Source organism: Andrographis paniculata, unplaced genomic scaffold (assembly GCF_009805555.1).
Source record: "Andrographis paniculata isolate CXL003 unplaced genomic scaffold, ASM980555v1 Contig21END, whole genome shotgun sequence".
NCBI lineage: Eukaryota > Viridiplantae > Streptophyta > Magnoliopsida > Lamiales > Acanthaceae > Andrographis > Andrographis paniculata.
The window spans coordinates 71707-92665 of record NW_026137502.1 but is presented as its reverse complement, the minus strand read 5'-3'; the positions used below and the strand labels follow the sequence as shown (position 1 = coordinate 92665).

Below are 20959 nucleotides of genomic sequence, written 5' to 3'. Positions count from 1 at the left end.
TTTTCCTGGGTTAACCATGACAAACGTTAGAGTTAAATGCATTGTGGTTGTTTGTATCTTTAATCAACACTGGTTAGTGGAATTTCTCCTGGATTGGTATCCCACGAATGTAGATTTGTTGATAATCGAACCGGATTAACAAATACTTGTCTCATTGTTGTTTTATTTTCTGCATTGTCTTTCGTTGTTAACTGTGAACTGCCCACGCTTAGGGAGTTGACTCTTCAAAGTGTTTGAATATGTTTTGTTCGATAAATCACTTCTCCAACATGTTTCACTTCAAAAATATTAAAATTAATATTAGTATAAAGAAAAAAAAAAGTCATAAAAGTGTGTTTGATTTATGATTTTACTTTTATCGTTGTGTTTGTACCTTTTATTTTTAATATTTAATGTGATTAATGATTTGAATTTTTATGAAATAATTGAAATAGGCAAATGAGACACCCTCCATAAAAGTAGATCAAATTCAAGAACAAATAATATTAGTACATCTGTCAAAACGGGATAGTGGGGCGGATTGACCCACAACCCACCCTAATTCGCAAATAAACGGGTTGTTTGCGGGCCAACCCGGAGCGGGGCGGATCAAAATTTCATCAGCCCAATTCAACCCACCGGTGGGTGGCGAGCTAAGCGTGCTAGCCCACGGGCTTTTTAAAAATATTAAAAGAATATTAATATTATAAATATTTTCGTAATTAATATTTTAAAATAGCTAAAAATAGTTTTATTGTAGAATTTAAATAATAAATAATTTAAAATAAATAACAAATATAAAAATTCTCAATTCTAAATATTATTAATTGGTGTATTAAAAAAAATTAATACTAAGAAATACTTCATTTTAAAAATAAATCATAATTGATTTTATGAATTTGTAAAATTATAAAATAATAAAATGGAAGACGAACAAAACAAATGATGAAAAATCGAAACAAATAACAATGTCATGAATAACATAGTTAGAGAAGAAAAACAACCGTGTAGACAATATTGATAATTTATTTAAACTAATGATAATATAAATTTTATTTTATTCGTTTAACTTATTTATAATAGTATGTTTGTAATTTATAAAAAATTAAAATATATTCTTATATTAATATTTTTTGATTAGTTTTATTATAATTTTTTAATATGACAGTAAAAAATGGTAAAAAATACATTTAGTTAGACGAGTGAGTACTAATTATTATATTTACTTGACCGGCGGGCTAACCCGCCTCACTGCGGGCTAACCCACCCTCACATTTTAGCGGAATTTAAAAAATCACAACCTAAACCCTCTTTAAAAGTAAGATGGGGTGGGCCAACCCGACGGGCTCAACCTATTTTGACGACTCTAAATATTAGTAATATTATTTTTTTCTATATTTTTTAAAATTAAATATATTTTATATGTAATTAAATTAATAATAATGATTAAGACCTATAATTAAAAATTGGAGTAACTACAATATTATTTTGATTTGATGATTTTTTTAATACAAAATGTAGAAGATGTATCTATAATATAAAAAAAATTATATTTTAGGTTAAATATTGATTTTTGTAATCTATATATATATAATTGTGCATTAAAAAAAAAAAGAAAAAAAAGGCCAAACCAATCTTATATTTTTACTTTAAAAAAAGAAAATAGAATTATGGAAAGCAAAAAATTGGTGAAATCAATTTAAAACGGCGTGGAATGTAGTTAAAATGAAAGTGACATTAGGGTTTGTTTGTGTGAGTTTGAATTTTGAGGTAAAATTTGAATATTAAAAAATTTGAATTGAAATAATTATATAATGTGATATAAATAAATACTGATGTGATATTTTGAATGTAAATTTAATTTTTTTTATATAATATAAAAAATAAATATTTGATTTGATATTTTTGAAAAAAAAATTTATATGAACAATAAAAATCTTAAAAAATCCTTGGAACAAACACCTTAGGTTAAAATCACAATTGAGTTGAGAAGGTGGGTGGGTGGGAGTCCCCACGTCGTCCACGTTTTCACAGTTTCTTCTTCTTCATCATCATCAGTTCTTCTTCTTCTTCACTCGACAACTGAAATTACTTTCCATTTCCATTTCCATTTAGAAATTAATTAATTAATTAAATGGGTTCCTCCTCCTCAATCCTCCTCTTAAGCGCCATCATCACTCTCCTTCTCTCTCCCGCCCAATGCAAGGACCTCCTCGTCGGCGGCGACGCCGGATGGGTGGTGCCGCCGCCCAACAACCACCACTTCTACAACGATTGGGCTTCCAGGAACCGATTCCGCACCAACGACACCCTCCGTGCGTAACTAATTCTCCCCTAATCTGCTCATGGATTCATATCATAACTGTGTATATATCTAATCCAATGTCTATTTAATTAGGGTTTCAGTACGAGAAGGAGTCGGTTATGGCGGTGGCGGACGAAGAGGAGTACGAGCAATGCCGGTCGTCGCACCCTATGTTCTTCGCCAACAATGGCAACACGTCGGTGACGCTCGATCGCCCCGGTCTCTTTTACTTCATCAGCGGCGTCGCCGGCCACTGCAAACGAGGCCTGAAGATGATCGTCAAGGTTCTCGAACCGCCATCTCCGCCGCTGCAGGCCGCCGATGACCGTTCGTCTCCCAACGGCGCAACCGCCGTCGCCGTCGCCGTTGCCGGATTCATTCCCACTGTTTCGGCACTCTGCTCATTCCTTTAATGTAGTATATGATTTTCTTTTGTGTTTTATTATTATTATTATTATCATTTAGCAACAAAAATGTATTAGGCAAAGTGTAGAATTTTTCCGTGAATTATTTGATGTTGTCTTATTTTCATTTGAAATTGAAATTAAAATTACAACCATAATTCATTTTATCGTACTCTTTTTTTTTTTTTAAGAAGTATATAGAATTTTTTTAATTAAAAATAATATATTATAAATTAAAAAGATATTTATTAGATATAATAAATAATACAATTATTAGTTAGAAAATAATCCTCTTTTGGAACGAATAGAAATTGAAGCTAAAATTAAGCTTTTCAAGTAAGAAAGTCATTTAGATTATTTAACGACCAATTCTTTAAATCCAAACAAACACGCCCACTATTTTGCAATGAAAGCAAGCAAATTCCATGTTCGTTCAAATCGGAAATGAGAATTTCGAAACTCCTTGTTTCGATATCAGATTTTTTCCGACGAGGATGCGATACAAACTTCTTATCTCTTCGTCAGTCCGGCAGCAATAGCGGTCGTAAGCGGTGGCTCTAGAACAGCATCAAAGAACGGCGGTTTCGATCGACTTCTTCCGGAGGACACAACGGGCAGCTCCGGCGGTCAGCGGCTATGCATGACTGGACAAGGGCTGGGCAGCGACTGTTCGACTTCAAACAGCTCAGCTCTGGTCCTCTTCTTTGTGTTGGATTCAGAATGACCATCTCACTTAAAAGTTTGAACTATTAGAAAAACATAACAATTAATTATTTATCCGCAAACGGGAGTTCCCAACACTTTGTTAGTCTTCAAAGTTTCGGTTTTCTCTGTTCTTCCACCTATCTTCTTGGGACTTTGAATCTTCAACTCTTCGGCAAAGGAGACAATGATTTTTGGTTCAGCCTATAGTGAATTGGCATATGGTAATCATGCTTCAAGGTTGGAAGCCGGTGCATCACTCTAAGCCTCAATACACATTGAAATCAGCATTCGGAAAGGGCTTCTACTCTCACTGGAGACTCACCGAAGCACTCGCCAAAATCTCGGGTTCTCTATTTTCCTAAATTTGGTTTGAGTTTGGTATTAAAATAATATATGATGTGACGTTTTATGTGAGAAAAAAATATATTTTTTTCGAAAAACGTAAAGTCCAAATAATAAAACTATATATTAACAGATTGAGAATAAAAGATTGAACTCATTAGGTTAACTCTCGATTGATCAAAATTCCCAACAATTGGGTACACTATCTTCAATTTTTTATTTTTATTTTTATTTTTATATTTTTTTGATGACATGTTTAAACTAAGGCATTTAAAGTGATTAAGAATCTCAACAACCTCATCATTGTTCAATTTCCACGAATAAATGGATTGGTTGATTTATCATTTATCCGAGCCACTACTAATAAGAAGTCACTTTCTATCACCATTTCTCCATTAGAGCTTATCTGATTGAAAGACTTTTGAACTTGATCCTCCAAGTCAATTAAAAAATATTTGAAGAAACTGTAATTTTTCAATGTCAGCCTAAAACTTCAAACACAATTTTTTATATTTCACATAAATCAAATATTTTAAACTAAAATACTATGCTAAACACACGTCTTATTAGTATTAATTTTTTTTTTTTTCTTTATCTCTCGGTTATAATTTTTTAAAATTTTATCTCTATTATTTTTGTAATATTCGACCTTATAAATATAAATTATTCCTTTCATTTATTAATAAATCTCTACTAAGACAAAAGAATTTTTTTGCACACAACGAAATATCTAAAAAACTAACAATTTTTACTTAAAAAAATAGTAATAACCAACATGTTAAAAATATATTTTTATGAACTGATTTACATAACATTCTGAATTAAATAATTCTCTATAAATATTATTAGATATACACACATATTAATAGAATATATATTATTTATTCATAAAAAAATCAATTATTTAATACAAAATATTATTTTTTATATTACCAACATAGTTGTTCGTATCACACATTATTTTTTATATTACCAACGCAGTTAATATACCACACATTATTTTTTGTATTACCAAAATAGTTCTCCGTACTATAAAGAAAATTAAATTTATCTAAAAATATTAAGTGAACAGATTATTTAATTTAGAAATTTATTTTACACTATATTTCAAATATTTTTTCCCTAATTTTTTAAAACGAGACGTTTTCTCTGTATTCCATATTTATAGATCTATAGTATTCTTTTATGAATTGATTTATACTCTTTATCATTTACATTTTCAAAATTACTATGTTCGTTTGAGTGTTTTTATTTTATTTATATTATTAACAAATAGTATTTTTTTTCCAAAAATATTAAATTAAGTAGTATTTATTTTTTATTTTTATATTATATTAAAAATTAATTTTATATTCGATATATCATATTATCCTTATTTGTATTAATATCACATTAAGAATAATTCAAATTCAAAATTTTTAAAATTTAAATCAAACTCAAAATTAAAATTTAAAAAATAATAGGACACAATGTTTGTTTTGTGAAATAATCTAAAAGAATATTCTTATACATAATATACAAACAATTATATAAGTAATAAAAATATTATTATTATTATCATTTTTTTGAAAACATATACTTTTGAAAAATTGCGTGTTTTTTTTTTTTTCAAACAAACCATGTTTAAAAATTTTCGACTCCTTTACCCGTTACCCATTTAATGCCCATCTTAAATAATTTTACTTTTCAATATAATATTAGTTGCTACATTTCAATTTTCAACTTTAAAAAAATGATATTTTTATGTTTTCTTAATATTTCATCTTTGTAAATATATAAAAATAATTATATATTTAAATATTTTATTTCTAGAAACTACTATATTTTTATTAAGGGAAAAAATCAATTTAAATATAATCAAAGTTTATCAATTTTAGTCTCAATATAAAAAATTAATCAATTTTAGTTATATTATAAATAATTTAAATCAATTTTGGTCATATTATAAACAATTTTAATCAATTTGGTTTTACCGTTAAAAAATTAACAGTGACGTAGGTAACGGGATGACATGACAGCTGACTTCAAAATTACACGAGCATGTACAATTATATAAAGCTATGTTGTCACACAACCATATATATTTTAGTATATGATTATATATGACCATATTGCTACACGACTATATATAATTCTACAGGACAGTGTACATTTCTATTTTGTCTGAAATATTATTTTTTTATTTTTTATATTTTGAATATTTTTAATTACTCCATATATTAATTAATTTATAATAATAATATTATTATTTAATTCTAAATAATGGGCGTGGGTGCGGAGTGGACGGCCGACTTTTTATTGCAGCATCTCAATCATCATTATCATCATCATCTATCGTCGTCTTCGTCATAGTTCACTGTATTCTCAATTTCTCATCTCTTTCTCTTCTCTCTACTACGTATCTTATCCATTCCAATCCAATCCTTCTTTCCATACCAATACCATACGCATTTGGCATCTCCATTTTCAACGTCTCTCTCCCTGCTCCTTCTCTTCTTATCACCTTCTCCAGCTCGCCAAATATTCCAATCTCGCATTCGCATAAGGTAAGGTAAGTTAACCTAATTTGATATTTACTCCATCTTTCGCATCTCTGTGTTCTAATCCCAACCAATGCTTTATTTTTTGTTTGTTTTTTTGTGTTCTACTCAATAATTAATTAGGTTTTTCCCCATTTTCGTGGCCTCAGATTTGTTTGCAATTTGTCTGCACTATTGTGAGGTTTTGGATTTTTTGTATTTATACTGCAAGATAATTCGATTAATTATGTGATCTTGATGCGATTCTATGAGTTCGAATCGATCCGAAGCGTGTTTGTCGCATCTGCTTTGTGATGCAAAATGATTGTCAGATCTGGTCCATTTTTTGTTTTCCGAAACGGTGGATTGGGGTTGAGTAGGTGGGTAGGTCATTGGTGAGGTGAGTAGGTGAGTTTTGTGTACACATCTCTGGAAATCTGTATTACCACTCTCTCTGATTTTGGTCAATCGCTCCAATATTTGATTCAGCTTTTCATTTCTGGTTAGATCTCAGTTTCAATCTACCTGCAGTTTTATCTCTCTTTATCAGAGGCATCACAACTGGTTAATTTGATTGTCACTTTGTCTGCTTTAGATATGAATTATTGCTTAGCAATGGAATCAAACGCAGGTTAAAGCTCATTAGCCTATGGCCTTGAAAGGTATCCTTTCAAATTCGTGTACATTAGCTTGTGTTATTCATCTATGCATTTGCTCTTCTTCAAGCACTCTAGCTTTATGGCTTTTGAAAAATTTTAGGTACTCGGCATCTGTGTGTGGTCGAAAACAGTGTTGGAAACTCGGCATTGGGTATGAAACAGGCTGGGATAGAGAAATTTGATCATTGTAGGATCGGTGAACTTGATATGGAATTCGAATCTAATCTGATAAAGCATACACAAACATCGATCGTAGCTGCTCATGAGATCCATTTTTCAACCTCTGTTATGCGTTGGTCGTGTAGAATTCCTATCGAAGAAGGATTCTACGAGTTCCTTTAGTTAGCCGTGTTGATGCTCCGCTCAAGAACACATTGTTGCGAACGTTGTTTCTGGTTCCTGCTCGTCTAATCTTCGATTTGCTGCAAAATGCCGGGACCTATTTCTGCAAAGAGAATCAAAGAATCATCAGTTATGTGTTTCTCAGATGCTTCGTCCGTTAAAGGCAGCGCCACAATCTTGGTATCTAATGGTAAAAGCGAATCGACTGTAGTTTCTAAGGCAGTCGAAGATTTTCATAGCTCAATTCTGCCTGGTCTGCCCGACGATGTTTCAAAATACTGCCTTGCTCTTGTGCCTCGATCCGATTTCTCGGCAATGGGCGCCGTCTCGAAGCAATGGAGATCCTTCATCAAAAGTAAAGAGTTCATAATTGTTCGAAAACTCGCCGGATTGCTCGAGGAATGGCTATATGTCCTGACTGTAGACGGCGATGGGAAAGAAAGCCGCTGGGAAGTTCTCGATTGTTTCGGACGCAAGCACCACGATCTCCCGACGATGCCGGGCCCCCATAAGGTGGGCTTCGGCGTCGCATCTCTCAACGGGAAGCTTCTCGTCGTCGCCGGGTACTCTGTTCTCGACGGAACCGCCTCCGTATCCTCCGACGTTTACCAATACGATTCGTGCCTCAACTGCTGGAGCAAACTAGCTGGGATGAACGTCGCGCGGTACGACTTCGCCTGCACCGAAGTGAACGGGAACATCTACGCTGTCGGAGGCTGCGGCGCGGACGGAGAAGCTCTGTCGAGCACGGAGATTTACGACGCGGATGCCGACAAGTGGACGGTGATCGAGAGCCTGCAGCGGCCGAGGTGGGGCTGCTTCGCCTGCGGGTTCGGAGGCAAGCTCTACGTAATGGGCGGGCGTTCGAGCTTCACGATTGGGAATTCGAGGTTCGTTGATGTCTATGACCCGGCGAGCCGGGCGTGGGCGCGGATGAAGAACGGGTGCGTCATGGTTACTGCACACGCGGTGGCCGGGAAGAAGCTGTTTTGCGTGGAATGGAAAAACGAGCGGAAGCTGGCGATATTCAGCCCGGCGGATAACTCGTGGGAGAGGGTGGCTGTTCCGGTGACGGGAAGCTCGACTGTCGGGTTTCGGTTCGGGATATTGGACGGGAAGGTGCTGCTGCTGGCGGCGCAGGAGGATCCCGGATATCGGACGCTGGTGTACGATCCGGAGGCGGGTGAGTGGCGGAGCTGTGGGATTAAGCCGTCGGGGCTGTGCGTTTGCAGTGTGACCATAAGAGCGTAAGCTGTTTGTTTGTTGGTTATTTATTATTATTATTATTATTATTATGTGGTAAGGAAGGACGAATGATTTGTCTTTGACTCTATTTATTGGTTGTTGTTTTGAAATGATTTTAAGATGGTTTGGTTTGGGGTTTGTTTTCATGTTGGGACATGTTTTTGAAAGTGTTGTGGTAAAACATGGGCTTAATCAGAAAAACTTGCTAGAATGGATTTGTTCTAAGGGTTTTTGGGTCTCCTCAATAAATGATCCGGATTATATCGTGATAAATGAGTGATTAAAGTAACAGAAAAGTAAAAAATAAATTTAATAATGCAAGGAAAGGGCTGAAAATTAAAGGAAAAATTGGAACTTTATAAAAGAAAACTCTAAAAAATAAAATGGCTGTTTTTGAAAGAAAAAATTACCCTAAAAAATAAATTGAAAAGAAAAAAATGATGTTGAATGTTGTGTTGTCTTTGATCCTATGGTCTTGCATATTTAATCTTGTTATTTTTGGTTGAAATTGTTTTGATAAGATCTTATTTCTATTTTTTCTCCAATAAATTTAACCACATTTCAACCACTTCCACATCCTTCTGACCGAGCTTTCTTCTCCTGCTGGGCCATCCTCAAGCTGAACTGGACCATTAACATTGGGTCAGGCAGGTCGGCAGGCCGGTTCGCTAGTTTGGTCCGTCTTGGGGCAGCCGAAAGTTGGGCCGAAAATCATCTTTCTTAGGTTGTGCTTGTACTGGGACGGTCCAATTAATTTTGGGTGTGTACAAATGCTCCAAAAAATCATCTGGACAAGAATTAACTCGTGTCCTCATGGTTTTGCCAAATACCTGGTGTTTCCGTGCTTCCTCGGCCTGTCCAACCCTTTTTTTTTTCTGCTTCTGGAAGGTCATCGTTAACTATAGTCTGATTGTGCCTTCCTTTTAGATCCCAAAGAGAAATGATAGAACCTTTTAAGATGTCTTTTATTGATAAACGTCTTTAGCTCCTCTCTTTCGGGTTTCATCAATCTATATGCGCCGTTAGATGACTTGGCCGATATGATAAACGACCTTTCCCATGTAGGGGACTATTTCCCGAGCTTCGCATCTTTGGGGCCTTCCGGGAGAACGGCTTTCCAGAGCATGTCACCTTCTTGTAAGGTCTGAGGCCTCACGCGCTTTCAGAATGTCGATTCGGCCTTCCTCTTTTGATACTGAATGCATTCAAGAGCCTGCAATCTCTTTTTGGGCAAGGCGTCGAGCTCTTGGAGCAAGGTTTGGTGCTGCTTTTCCAACGACAACTGGTTCATCTTCAAGATCCAGAGAGGACACTGTAATCTCCAATGGAAGCACAACGTCATGACCGTAGGTCAGCCTATAAGGAGTGCTCCCGGTTATGGAGGATTTAACATTCCGATATGCCCATAAAGCCTCTTCCAAAGTATCATGTCAGCCCCTCGGGTTGTCCTCCAGCGCTTTCTTGATAATGAAAATCAAGATTTTGCTCATCGCCTCAGTTTGTTCATAAACCTGAGGATAGTACGGAGACGAATGAAGCAAGTGGATCCGGTATTAGGCTGTAAAAGCCTTGAATTCATAGCTCAGACAGCATGCTGAAGTCCCATCAGATCTCCGTCGATACAGCTCCCCATCTATTTGAGTGTATTTTAGAAGCTGATGGTGCACTGCTTTTGAAACGACCTTCCCGGGGCCCGTTAGACCTTCCAGCAGCGGGGTTCACCAATTTAGGTCCTGGTCAGCTTGCAAACATTCGTATCTTGGCTGTATTCCTTTTTTTTAAACTCGAAAGCCCATTGCGCCAAGTCATTTGCCTCTAAATTTTTTTCCTGAGGTATGTCCTCCAACGTCACCTCCGTGAGCTGCTGAAAGAGGTCATGGGCTTCTCGAAGAAGGTCCTGAAGTCGTGGTTCTTTGCACTTGAATTCTTTGAGGGCTTATCAAATAACCAACTGAGAATTCCCTCGAATGACGACTTTCTTCACCTTCTTTGTGACCAAGAATTGCAACGCTAATAGTAGCGCCTCGTACTCACCTTGGTTATTCGTGACACCTTGCGGAAGTTGGTGGGCAAATCGCCACATTTTTGTTTTTGGATTGGAGATCACCACGCCTGCTCTGGATGCTCCCGAGGTGTTGGATCCATCGAAAGTAACCAGCCAAGGTTCCAGTCCCACGTAATCCAAGGGGACGGCCCGAACCATCCTATGATGTTCGGCCAAGAAATCAGTGATGGCCTGTTCTTTCACGGCCTTAAGGGGCTGGTATGTCAAAGAGAATGATGCTAGTTTTAGCACCCATTTAACTAAACGACCTATGAGGGCTGGCCTGTTCAATAAATAGCGTAGAAGGTTGACTCTGCATATTACTTTAGTCTCAACATGCATTAAATAATACTTTGATTTCGTGCATGCATTATATAACAATAAACAAAGTTTTTCAATGCACGAATAGCGAATTTCAACATCATTTATCGTCTTGGATGAGGAGGTAACCTGTTGTATCGTTGGTCGTGGCCATGTACAGCTTCAGCTCCCTTTCACTGATTGACGGCATTAACACCGGAGGTGATGCTAACGCCTGCTTAGTCTGGTCCAGGCTTCTTGCTGGGCTGCTCCCCAATCGAATACGTCTTTATTCCCATGCAACAACACCGAGAAGGCTTTCATTCTTATAGCCGCATTGGTGATGAATCTCCGTGTTGATTATAAGAAGACATTTTTCTTCAGTCTTTAAGAAAGATTCTTTTAGAATTATCATAACTTTGGTGGCTCATTATGATTTACAGTTACACCAAATGGATGTGAAAACAACCTTTTTAAATGGAAATTTGGATGAGAAAGTTTATATGGAGCAACCTGAAGGCTTCTCCATTACATGATAGAAAAATATGGTGTGTAAACTTAAGAAATAAATATACGTGCTTAAACAAGCTTCCCGACAATGGTATCTCAAGTTTCATGATACCATAAATTCTTTTGGATTTAATGAAAACACCGTCGATAAATGCGTGTATCTGAAATTTAGTGGGAGTAAGTTTATTTTTCTGGTCCTGTATGTTGATGACTTGCTTGCAACGAATGATCTTGGTTTATTATGTGATACCAAGAAGTTTCTCTCTAAAAACTTTGAATGAAGGATATGGGTGAGACATCCTATGTGATCGGAATAGAAATATTCCGTGATAGATCATAGGGATTGTTAGGATTGACTCAAAAGACATATATCAACAAAGTTTTGGAGAGATCAAGAATGGAAAAATGCTTTTCTAGTGTCGTTCCAATTTAGAATGGGGACAAATTCAGTTTCAAGCAATGTCCACATAACGAATTGGAACACAAACAAATGAATGAAATTCCTTATGTATAAATTGTGGGAAGTTTGATATAAGCACAGACTTGTACAAGGCCAGACATCAGCTTTTCTGTTGAAATGCTTTGTTGATACCAAAGCAATCCTGGATTAGATCATTGGAAGGCCGCAAAGAAAGTGTTGAGATACCTGCAAGGGACAAAAGACCACATGCGTCTTATTGTCTAGAGGTGGTTGGTTATTCAGATTCGGATTATGCCGGATGTGTTGATACAAGAAAATCCACTTTTGGATATTTGTTCCTACTAGCCGGAGGAGCAATATTATGGAAAAGTGAGAAACAGTCTGTCATAGCTGCGTCCACTATGAAAGTTGAATTTGTGGCATGCTTCGAGACCACAGTTCAAGGAAATTGGCTGCGGAACTTTATTTCAGGGCTTGGAATAGTCGACATTATTACCAAGCCACTGAAAATTTATCGCGATAATTCCGCAACAGTTTTCTTTTCAAAAAACGATAAGTATTCCAAATGTGCAAAACATATGGATCTAAAGTACCTTGCCATTAAAGAAGAGGCTCATAAACAAAATATGTCAATTGAACATATTAGCACCAATCTTATGATTGCGGATCCGTTGGCTAAAGGATTGCCTCCTAAGACATTTATTGCACATGTTGAAAGAATGGGCATTATGAATGTAATTTGAGGAACATTATGTTTATGTATTTGACAACTTGAGCTCCTTTATGCATTGTTTCTAAAATTGAATATTTTCTTGTTCATTTATTTGTGCGCATGATTGTTTGAACAAGATGCAGTCTATCTTAGACATTAAAGTGGACCATTATCGATGTTTTCAATTATGAATGAATTAAGTAGAAAATTAGTATGTGGTACATGGAAGGAACTATGTCGATTCAATAACATAGAACCGCTATGACTCATATTAGTATACACTTAATTAATGATGTTTGACTTGTACCAATAAAATTTATTATTTTATTTAAACCATGAAGACATGTTTTGTCACTCGGCCAAGTGGAAGAATGTAAGATGTGACCTCGTGTCACTTATTAATTAATGGTTTAAATATAATAATAATAATAATAATAATAATAATAGACTTGGTCTAGTCAAATTAAAAGTGGTTTAAAACCTTTATCATTATCCTACGTTGATAGAACGTGAGATTGATTTTTAATGTTAGAAGTCTGGTTCTCTCTCTGCCTATAAAAGGTCAGAACAAATTCGTTCTATCATTCACATAAAATAAATTTTACGTATTCTGGCATTGAGGCTAAGAGAGAGAAACCAGATGATCCAATTCATCATCCTAACCAGAAGATCCAACTTATCGTTTTGTATACGAGAATGGTTTCCAACCAAGGTCAGTATATAACATATACATATTTCATTGATTTTGTGATAATCATAAAGTTCAAGGTCGTGTGAATTAATTTTATTATATGTGATTTTAAACTTACAAAAAATCACCCAAATTAAACATATCTAAACAACACATAAATATATGAAATGAAATAATTTTGGTTCTTATATCAAAATCCTTAACAAATAGTTCGACACAAACAAATTGATGTACAAGTTAAGCACGAAAACCGTACATACGGGAAAATTGCAAGAAAATATCTTACATATATAAACCTAATATTATTACTTTCTCCCATATTTATCTACTTACAAAATATATTCAGCACATCTCCAAAAATTGCATTTTTCGAACCTGAGCCGTATGTAATCTTCACGTCCTAAACAATTTCACTTGCTTTGTTCCTCTCTAATGTTTTAAGGCCAGGTGGCAGATTCTGGATATAAAAAATACAAATTTTGGAATATGTGACTATATTTTTCCAGCTAGATAAATAAACATAATTATATAGTTTTATAAATTTTGTAATAAATTTATTAAATCTATTATATATCTATTTTGTTTATAAGTATCTTCATACTTCTATACTCACTAATATATAATAAAAATAATATATAATTTAATATAAATTATAATTAATTTCGAATAAGAATTTAAATTAAATTTAAATATTTTTATACATAATAAAATAATTTTTATATATTACAAATAAAAAAAAATCATCAAACCCTATAGTAACCACCAACATTTATCTTTTTTTTTTTTTTTTTTTTTGTTCTTCCGGTCTTTCTTTTTTACCTTGCATGCTACAACCAGTTGTGAAAGCAAATCAGAACAAATTAAATACAAAATAAAAGAAAAACACACTAAAATAAACAAAGAAAAATCTAAAAATTATATACTCTATATATATATAAAAGAAACTATAATCAATAAAAAAAAATATCAGGATAATTCTAAAAAATTGAGAACAAAAAAAAAATGTGATTACTCAGCCCATTTAAAAATTAATTTTTTCCACTGACACTCAATTAAAAATATACTACTAAAATATATATAAAAATTAATAAATCAATTTGAGTATCATATATGTGATATATCATATTTATATATTTAATAATACATAAATAAATATATTTAATTTTAATTTCATAATTACTAAAGCAATGTATAAATAAATAAATAAAATCTAGTAACAAAATTTAAATTAAAAAAACTAATTATATATCATAAAAATAGTTAATTATAAAACTAATTTGTGAAAATAATAATAAACTGTAACTTAACATTAAAAAAAAAAATCTAAATCCAAAAAAAATAAATATAACAAAAAATATAAAGTGAAAAATCGTAAAAAAAAATCTAAATAAAAAAAAGTTAAATATAATAAAAATATAAAGTGAAAAATAGTAAAAAAAATCTAAATCCAAAAACATAAATATAACAAAATATAATCACAAAAAAAAAAAAATTAAATCCAAAAAGTTAAATATAATAAAAATATAAAGTAAAAAATCGTAAAAAAAAAGAAAATCTAAATTCAAAAATATTAATATAACAAAAATATAAAGTGAAAAATCGTAAAGAAAAAAAAATCTAAATAAAAAAACATAAATATAATAAAAATATATATTAAAGTAATTCATAAATAAATAAGTAAAATTTTAGTAACAAAAACTGTAAAAATTAAAAGAATGAAATAAATTTTCGCTACCAAATTGGATAATTCATCAATGAAAATTTATTCAAAAATTTAAATTTATTGAAAAACTTATTTCAATAAAACAAACTTCTGCATTTGATATTTTTTTTCTTTCACTGTCATCTCATATATCTTCTGCATTTTGATCTTGTCATTCTGTATACCTCAAAATTGTGAAAAAAAAAAACATTATAAATATATCAAAAATGAAAATTTATTCAAAAACTTGAATTCATTGAAAAACTTATTTCAATAAAACAAACTTTTGTATTTGATATTTTTTTCTTCCATTGTCATCTGATATCATCTTCTGCATTTTGATCTTATCATTCTGTATACCTCAAAATTGTGAAAAAAAAAACATTATAATTATATCAAAAATAAAGTATCAGTATTTTTTTTAAAAAAAGAGAAGTATCAGTATTGTTAAACTATTAAAAAAATAACACATTTAAAACTAAAAGAAAAAAAAAATTATGTACACATAATATTCTTATTTCTTCAATTGTCATCTTCTGCATCTGCTTCTCTTCGTCGCATTTTCTTCTTCATGCTGTATATATTATGATCATGAAAAATTATATCATCGCAATGAAAACTGTATTATCCCATCACCACTGTCCATTTTCTTTAACTGTCGTATCAAATAATAAAAATTGTAATTCTATAAAACTATAAAAAATCGAAATAAAAAAACAAAAAATTATCAAAATTCTGAGATTGCATGATTCACGAATTTACAAAATGTGAGGCATATGATATGATATGATTTGTCTTGACTTTTTAATTTTTGATTTTTATATACTATTTTAAAAAGATGCTTTTACGACTGCATCAAATGCAATTGTCAAATCCTTCAAATTCCACAAATGAAATAATAACACGTGGCTGAAAGATATTTATTTTATTATTATTCTATTAAAAAGATGCTTCTAGAAGAATATCTACTGTCAATTCCACAAATTTTTATTAATGAAAAACTGACATGTCCTACAAAGAAAACATGAATAAAATTTAAATTTATGTATCAATTCTTTTATCGTATCTATACATTATTATTAATTTATTTTTTTCACATATAAATAAAAATAAAAATTATATCCAAATTTAAGTTTTATTCAGTTATTTTTTATTTTCTATTTTTATTTTATTATTATTATTATATAGAGAGAGAGAATATATTTGGTTTGTATTTCAGACCCAAAAATAAAATTTAACTTGCATGATATTCGATAATAAAATATTATTATTATTTTTTTTATAAAATATCAAATTGAAATATTATTTAAATAAAAACTGAAATCAAGTAACAACTTTCAATTAAAAATTAAACAAACTCATAATATTTATAAAATATTACATTCAAATGCTTTTTAATACAATTTAATGGCTGAAATATTATATAACTATTTACATATAATTTATTATAATATTTAGTGCCATATTTTAATTTAATGTGATATTTTTTAAAAAATAATAAGATCTATAAAAGTTGTAAACAAATAAAAAAGTGAAGCACAAAATGTTCTTAGATAAAAAGATAAATTCAAATATATATATTAATTTATTCTAAATTTTTTTCACTTTTTTATATCGTTTAGTGTTTGGCAAATAATTTTTTCAATAAATAGTTTTTACGTGTTTGAATAGTGAAATAATTATTTCATATTGTATCGAAATAGTGAAATACTATATAACTCACAAATATTTTTTTTATTTTTTATTTTTTAATTTCTTATTGCCTTTAAAAATTTATTATTTATTTTCTTACACACACATTTTATGTTGCCGTATTTATTAGATAATTTCGTTTATTTTATTTAATAAAGTATAATTTTATTTTTATTTATTTAAAATTATAAATTTTATATATACATTATTTTATTTGTAAAATATATAAGTTTATAAAATTTAAGTCAAAATAGAAAAAATAAATATTATTAATTTATTTTTATATATAATTTCTTATTATATAAAATTAACATAAAAAAATAAGTAGAATAGAATAAATTTATTAAAAGTTATAACTGATAATAAATTAATCATAATTAACATAATATATAAAAAAAAATCAATTTTGGTCAAATATAATCAAAATTTATCAATTTTGGTCTCAATATAAAAAACTCATCAATTTTAGTCCCAATATAAACAATTTCAATCAATTTTAGTCCTATTATAAACAATTTCAATCAATTTTGGTCTCACCGTTAAAAAACCTAACAAAAATTGCTGATGTGGACATAACGGATGTGACGTGGCAGTTGATCTGAAAAGTACTCGACCATGTACAATTATACACGGCCATGTTGTTACATGACCATGTATATTTCAGTGTATAATTATACATGACTATATTGTTACACGGCCCTGTATAATTCTACACGGCCGTGTACCTTTCTGTTCGGTCTAAAATTTTACTTTTTTGTCATATATATATATATATCTTTTTTTTTTTTAATTTAGAATAGTTGATATAGTTAAAATGGAAAAAAAATCAATAATAATCATAATATAATTAAAATGTATCAATTTTAGTTCAAATATAAATATTTATCGAGTATGTTCTTTGGGAAGATTTTGTCTAAAATTCTACTATTTAACAAAAAAAATTTCTCTTACAAACATCCAATTACTGTATTGAAATAATAAATTAATTTTTAATACGACTATAATATCCAAAATTTAAAAATAGTTGTGTAATTGAATGTTTGTAAGAGGAAATTTTTTTATGAATAATAAAATTTTAGACAAAACATTTTAAAAGAATATATCTTATAAATTTTTATATTTGAATTAAAATTGATAAATTTTAGTTATATTATAATTACTATTAATTTTGTCCATTTTAACAATATCAACTATTTAAAATTCAAAATAATTTTTTTTTTAAAAAAAATATAACAAAAAAATAAAATTTTAAACTAAAATAGAAATATAGATGACCGTGTATAATTGTACATGACCGTGTAACAACATGACCATGCATAATTATACACTGAAATATACATGGCCATGTAACAACATGACCGTGTATAATTGTACATGACCGTGTACTTTCCAGGTCAACTGCCACATCACCTCCGTCATGTCCACGTCAGCAATTTCAGTTAGTTTTTGTGGGACCAAAATTGATTGAAATTGTTATAATGGGACCAAAATTGATTGAAATTGTTTATATTGGAACTAAAATTGATGAGTTTTTTTATATTTGGACCAAAATTGATAAATTTTAGTTATATTGAAATCAAACTTAATTTTTTCCCTAATATATACATACACAATAAATTTATTAATTAATATTTTATATCATTCTCAATAAAAAAAATACAAATATATTTCAATTAAAATATTTATTTTTCCCAAATCTAAAAACAATAAATATAAATATTTTATGCCACTTTCACAATTTCAAATAACTAATTGAATTAGCTAAAAAAATCAGCTAGTTTCTAAAATTTATCAACTAATTGTCAAAAACAGCCTAAATCAAAGATCAAAATAAATTGAATCTTCTACTTGCCTTGTACACCTAAATCAGAACTAAAAAGACTCACAAAACTCTAATCATGGACAAGAGTAAATGTGATTAATTCTTTATATATAATTTTTTATTATCTAAATTTTATATACAACATAAACAGAATTAAATAAATTTACTGAACATTATAAAAAAATAAAATAGTAAATTAAACAATAATAAACATAATAAAATAATAATTATTAAGGTACAGATTTCTATCGTATTTTTAGTAAAACCGATTTCTATTCCTGGGCATCACTGCGCCATTTGAAGCTAAATTGTCAGGACAAGTAAGCTTTTTCTTGTTAGTGTTCATTCATTTATAATGATTTTGTTTTATCTTGTTTAAGTCAAATCAATTAACATTTTCATATTTCAATTTTACAGCATATATTTTTCATTGCAAACAAGATATCTGTATTTTAGTCATAATTTTCGTACGAAGTGGACAATCCGATTTGATCAAACTTCCACTTTGGAGACTGCTCCAAGTAGAGACTTACGACCAACCATCTAGAAGTGTCAAGAATTAGAGGAGCACTTCATGATGGCTACAGCCAAGTGGTCAAAGAATATAAAAACAACATTGGGATAGTTGAAAATTACTTGTACTCTAAATTGTAGAGCATAATAGAACAAAAAAAATAATATTGTTGGATTTTAATAGTATTGAATAATTATAAAAAGTAATACAAAACAAAACTAAATGATATATTAATAATGTATCATATTATTTGACTTTTCTTTTTATTTAAATTATCTCTTTATAATTTGAATACAAAAACTAACAATAATTGATTGTTATTTCATAATCTAACTTGTCTTTTATATAAGTCCTTCATTTACAACTCTTCCATGTAGATTTTCATTTTAAGTTGACGAATAATTTCTTGCAACATTAATTCTTGACGTGGTTATATTTTATTCATGAGAGATACATCACTAGAGCAGCGTATCCATGATGAGACATAAACAAGAAAACAAGACACGTATGGAGATAGTACGTTAAGTTCGACTATCATTTTTGGAATGCAAGACAAAACAATGTTCTATTCTCATTAATCTTGGAACCCAACCCACAATATCATATTGAAAACCTCCTTAAAACATCATATAATGGGGCATTTATAGGATACATGTTTTTATCGACCCATTAGTTACGTATTAAATAAGTAAAACCACCGAAGAGATTATTTAACTGAGAGACCAATTTTGAATGACTGTAACTCTTTCGATACTTTGAGTATGGCATTCCACTTTTCACGATTGGAAAGATAATTGAATTCGCTTTCCATTGTCACCAACCACTTATAGGAAAATGAAATTATAAAGTAGCACAGTCCAATATAATACTATGAGCCGTTAATCCCTCATAAAAAAAAAACTCAATTCAATGCCCGGACAAACATGTCAAAACACAATGTAATTCACTTCTTAAGTTTCTATAACATCCAATTACCATTTACGCTTACATCATGTTTACACACAAGATGTGTCTTGCTTTATTTTTTCAATATCTTAAATATCTTAAATTTTAAAAAGATACGAAATAATTTCAAGAGAAAAAATAAACAAGAGTAGTGTCACTAAAACATTTCATACACTTGATTCACAATAATCAAATGTAGCATAAAGTCTAAAATAATTGAAGTCTTATAAAATAAAACATACATTCTCCCCAATGTTCTATACACTCTAATGGATTATTTCAATATGTCTAAAATACATGTTAACATATCTAACTTATGCTTCAAATGTTTGAGATCCTCTTTCTCCTTTTAAATTAAAACACTGCACGGTTCATTATTAGATAACTTCCTCACCGGAACATCTCTTGAGTATCTCAGGAAGTAGGGAGATCTTTAGAATTCGTTGAAGATTGTCTAGTACTTGAAAATGGACACCTTATATTTGGAGCTTGAATTTCTGCAGCCCTGAACGGTCATTTACAATTAGGGCACTATCTAATAAAGAAAAAAAAAATCGATGGTATTCATACTGTACTTACACATGTAGCATGATGTCCAACATATGCATGCCTTTTGTGTTGACAAAATACCATTCGAACGCGTCTCTTTTGTGGTATGAGCATTCTGAAATCGAACAGGACGTTGTTAATTATGATGATGGTTTAGCATTTGATCGGATGACAACATCTCCATTAGACTCCATATTGAGATACTAGAAGGAAAGAAATAAAGCTACTGAAACATACACAATAATCACATAAATTATTGAAGTATGACAAATTATTTCATTAAAAATCTAGTTTGTAATTTTGAAATAATCTTGTAACTACAACATGGTATTGAAACCCAATGTGTACAACATGAGTGAACCCTTTTATTGGAACATTTCTATAGCAACTACGGCCATATAAAAAACAAGTGATGTTAGAGCCATTGTATACAATAGATTTGCAATATTCAATTTATGATGTATTTATGTAATAAAAGACTATAACGACATACATGAGTCACCGTTATTTGTTACTCTTTTTCATAGTAACAACATTAATCGCCAAACTAAAATAAA

At 30.7% G+C, this 20959-nt stretch overlaps 2 protein-coding genes across 4 annotated transcripts; both read left to right on the top strand.

Moving 5' to 3' along the window:
• Positions 1–2024: 2024 nt before the first annotated feature.
• LOC127245078 (mavicyanin-like) lies at positions 2025–2827 on the top strand. The gene is made up of 2 exons (XM_051265720.1): positions 2025–2294; positions 2378–2827. The coding sequence occupies exons 1-2, from the start codon at positions 2114–2116 to the stop codon at positions 2695–2697; spliced, it is 501 nt and encodes a 166-aa protein (XP_051121677.1). The 5' UTR covers positions 2025–2113; the 3' UTR covers positions 2698–2827.
• Positions 2828–6071: 3244 nt separating this feature from the next.
• Positions 6072–8638, top strand: LOC127244901 (F-box/kelch-repeat protein At1g67480). Of its 3 annotated transcripts, none has more exons than XM_051265495.1 (3): positions 6072–6281; positions 6850–6916; positions 7014–8638. In XM_051265495.1, the coding sequence occupies exon 3, from the start codon at positions 7343–7345 to the stop codon at positions 8504–8506; it is 1164 nt and encodes a 387-aa protein (XP_051121452.1). In that variant the 5' UTR covers positions 6072–6281; positions 6850–6916; positions 7014–7342; the 3' UTR covers positions 8507–8638. The 3 variants fall into 3 exon arrangements, with proteins under 3 accessions (XP_051121452.1, XP_051121451.1, XP_051121453.1); XM_051265494.1 differs by having other exon boundaries at positions 6072–6286; XM_051265496.1 differs by lacking the exon at positions 6072–6281 and adding an exon at positions 6304–6756.
• The last annotated feature ends 12321 nt before the right edge of the window (positions 8639–20959 follow it).

What these genes read in the sequence shown, in the direction of transcription:
- LOC127245078 (XM_051265720.1), top strand. Translation starts at nt 2,114, where the DNA reads ATGGGTTCCTCCTCCTCAATCCTCCTCTTAAGCGCCATCATCACTCTC. An exon ending in CCGCACCAACGACACCCTCC is followed by an intron (nt 2,295 to 2,377) that starts GTGCGTAACTAA and finishes CTATTTAATTAG; the next exon opens with GGTTTCAGTACGAGAAGGAG.
- LOC127244901 (XM_051265495.1), top strand. Translation starts at nt 7,343, where the DNA reads ATGCCGGGACCTATTTCTGCAAAGAGAATCAAAGAATCATCAGTTATG.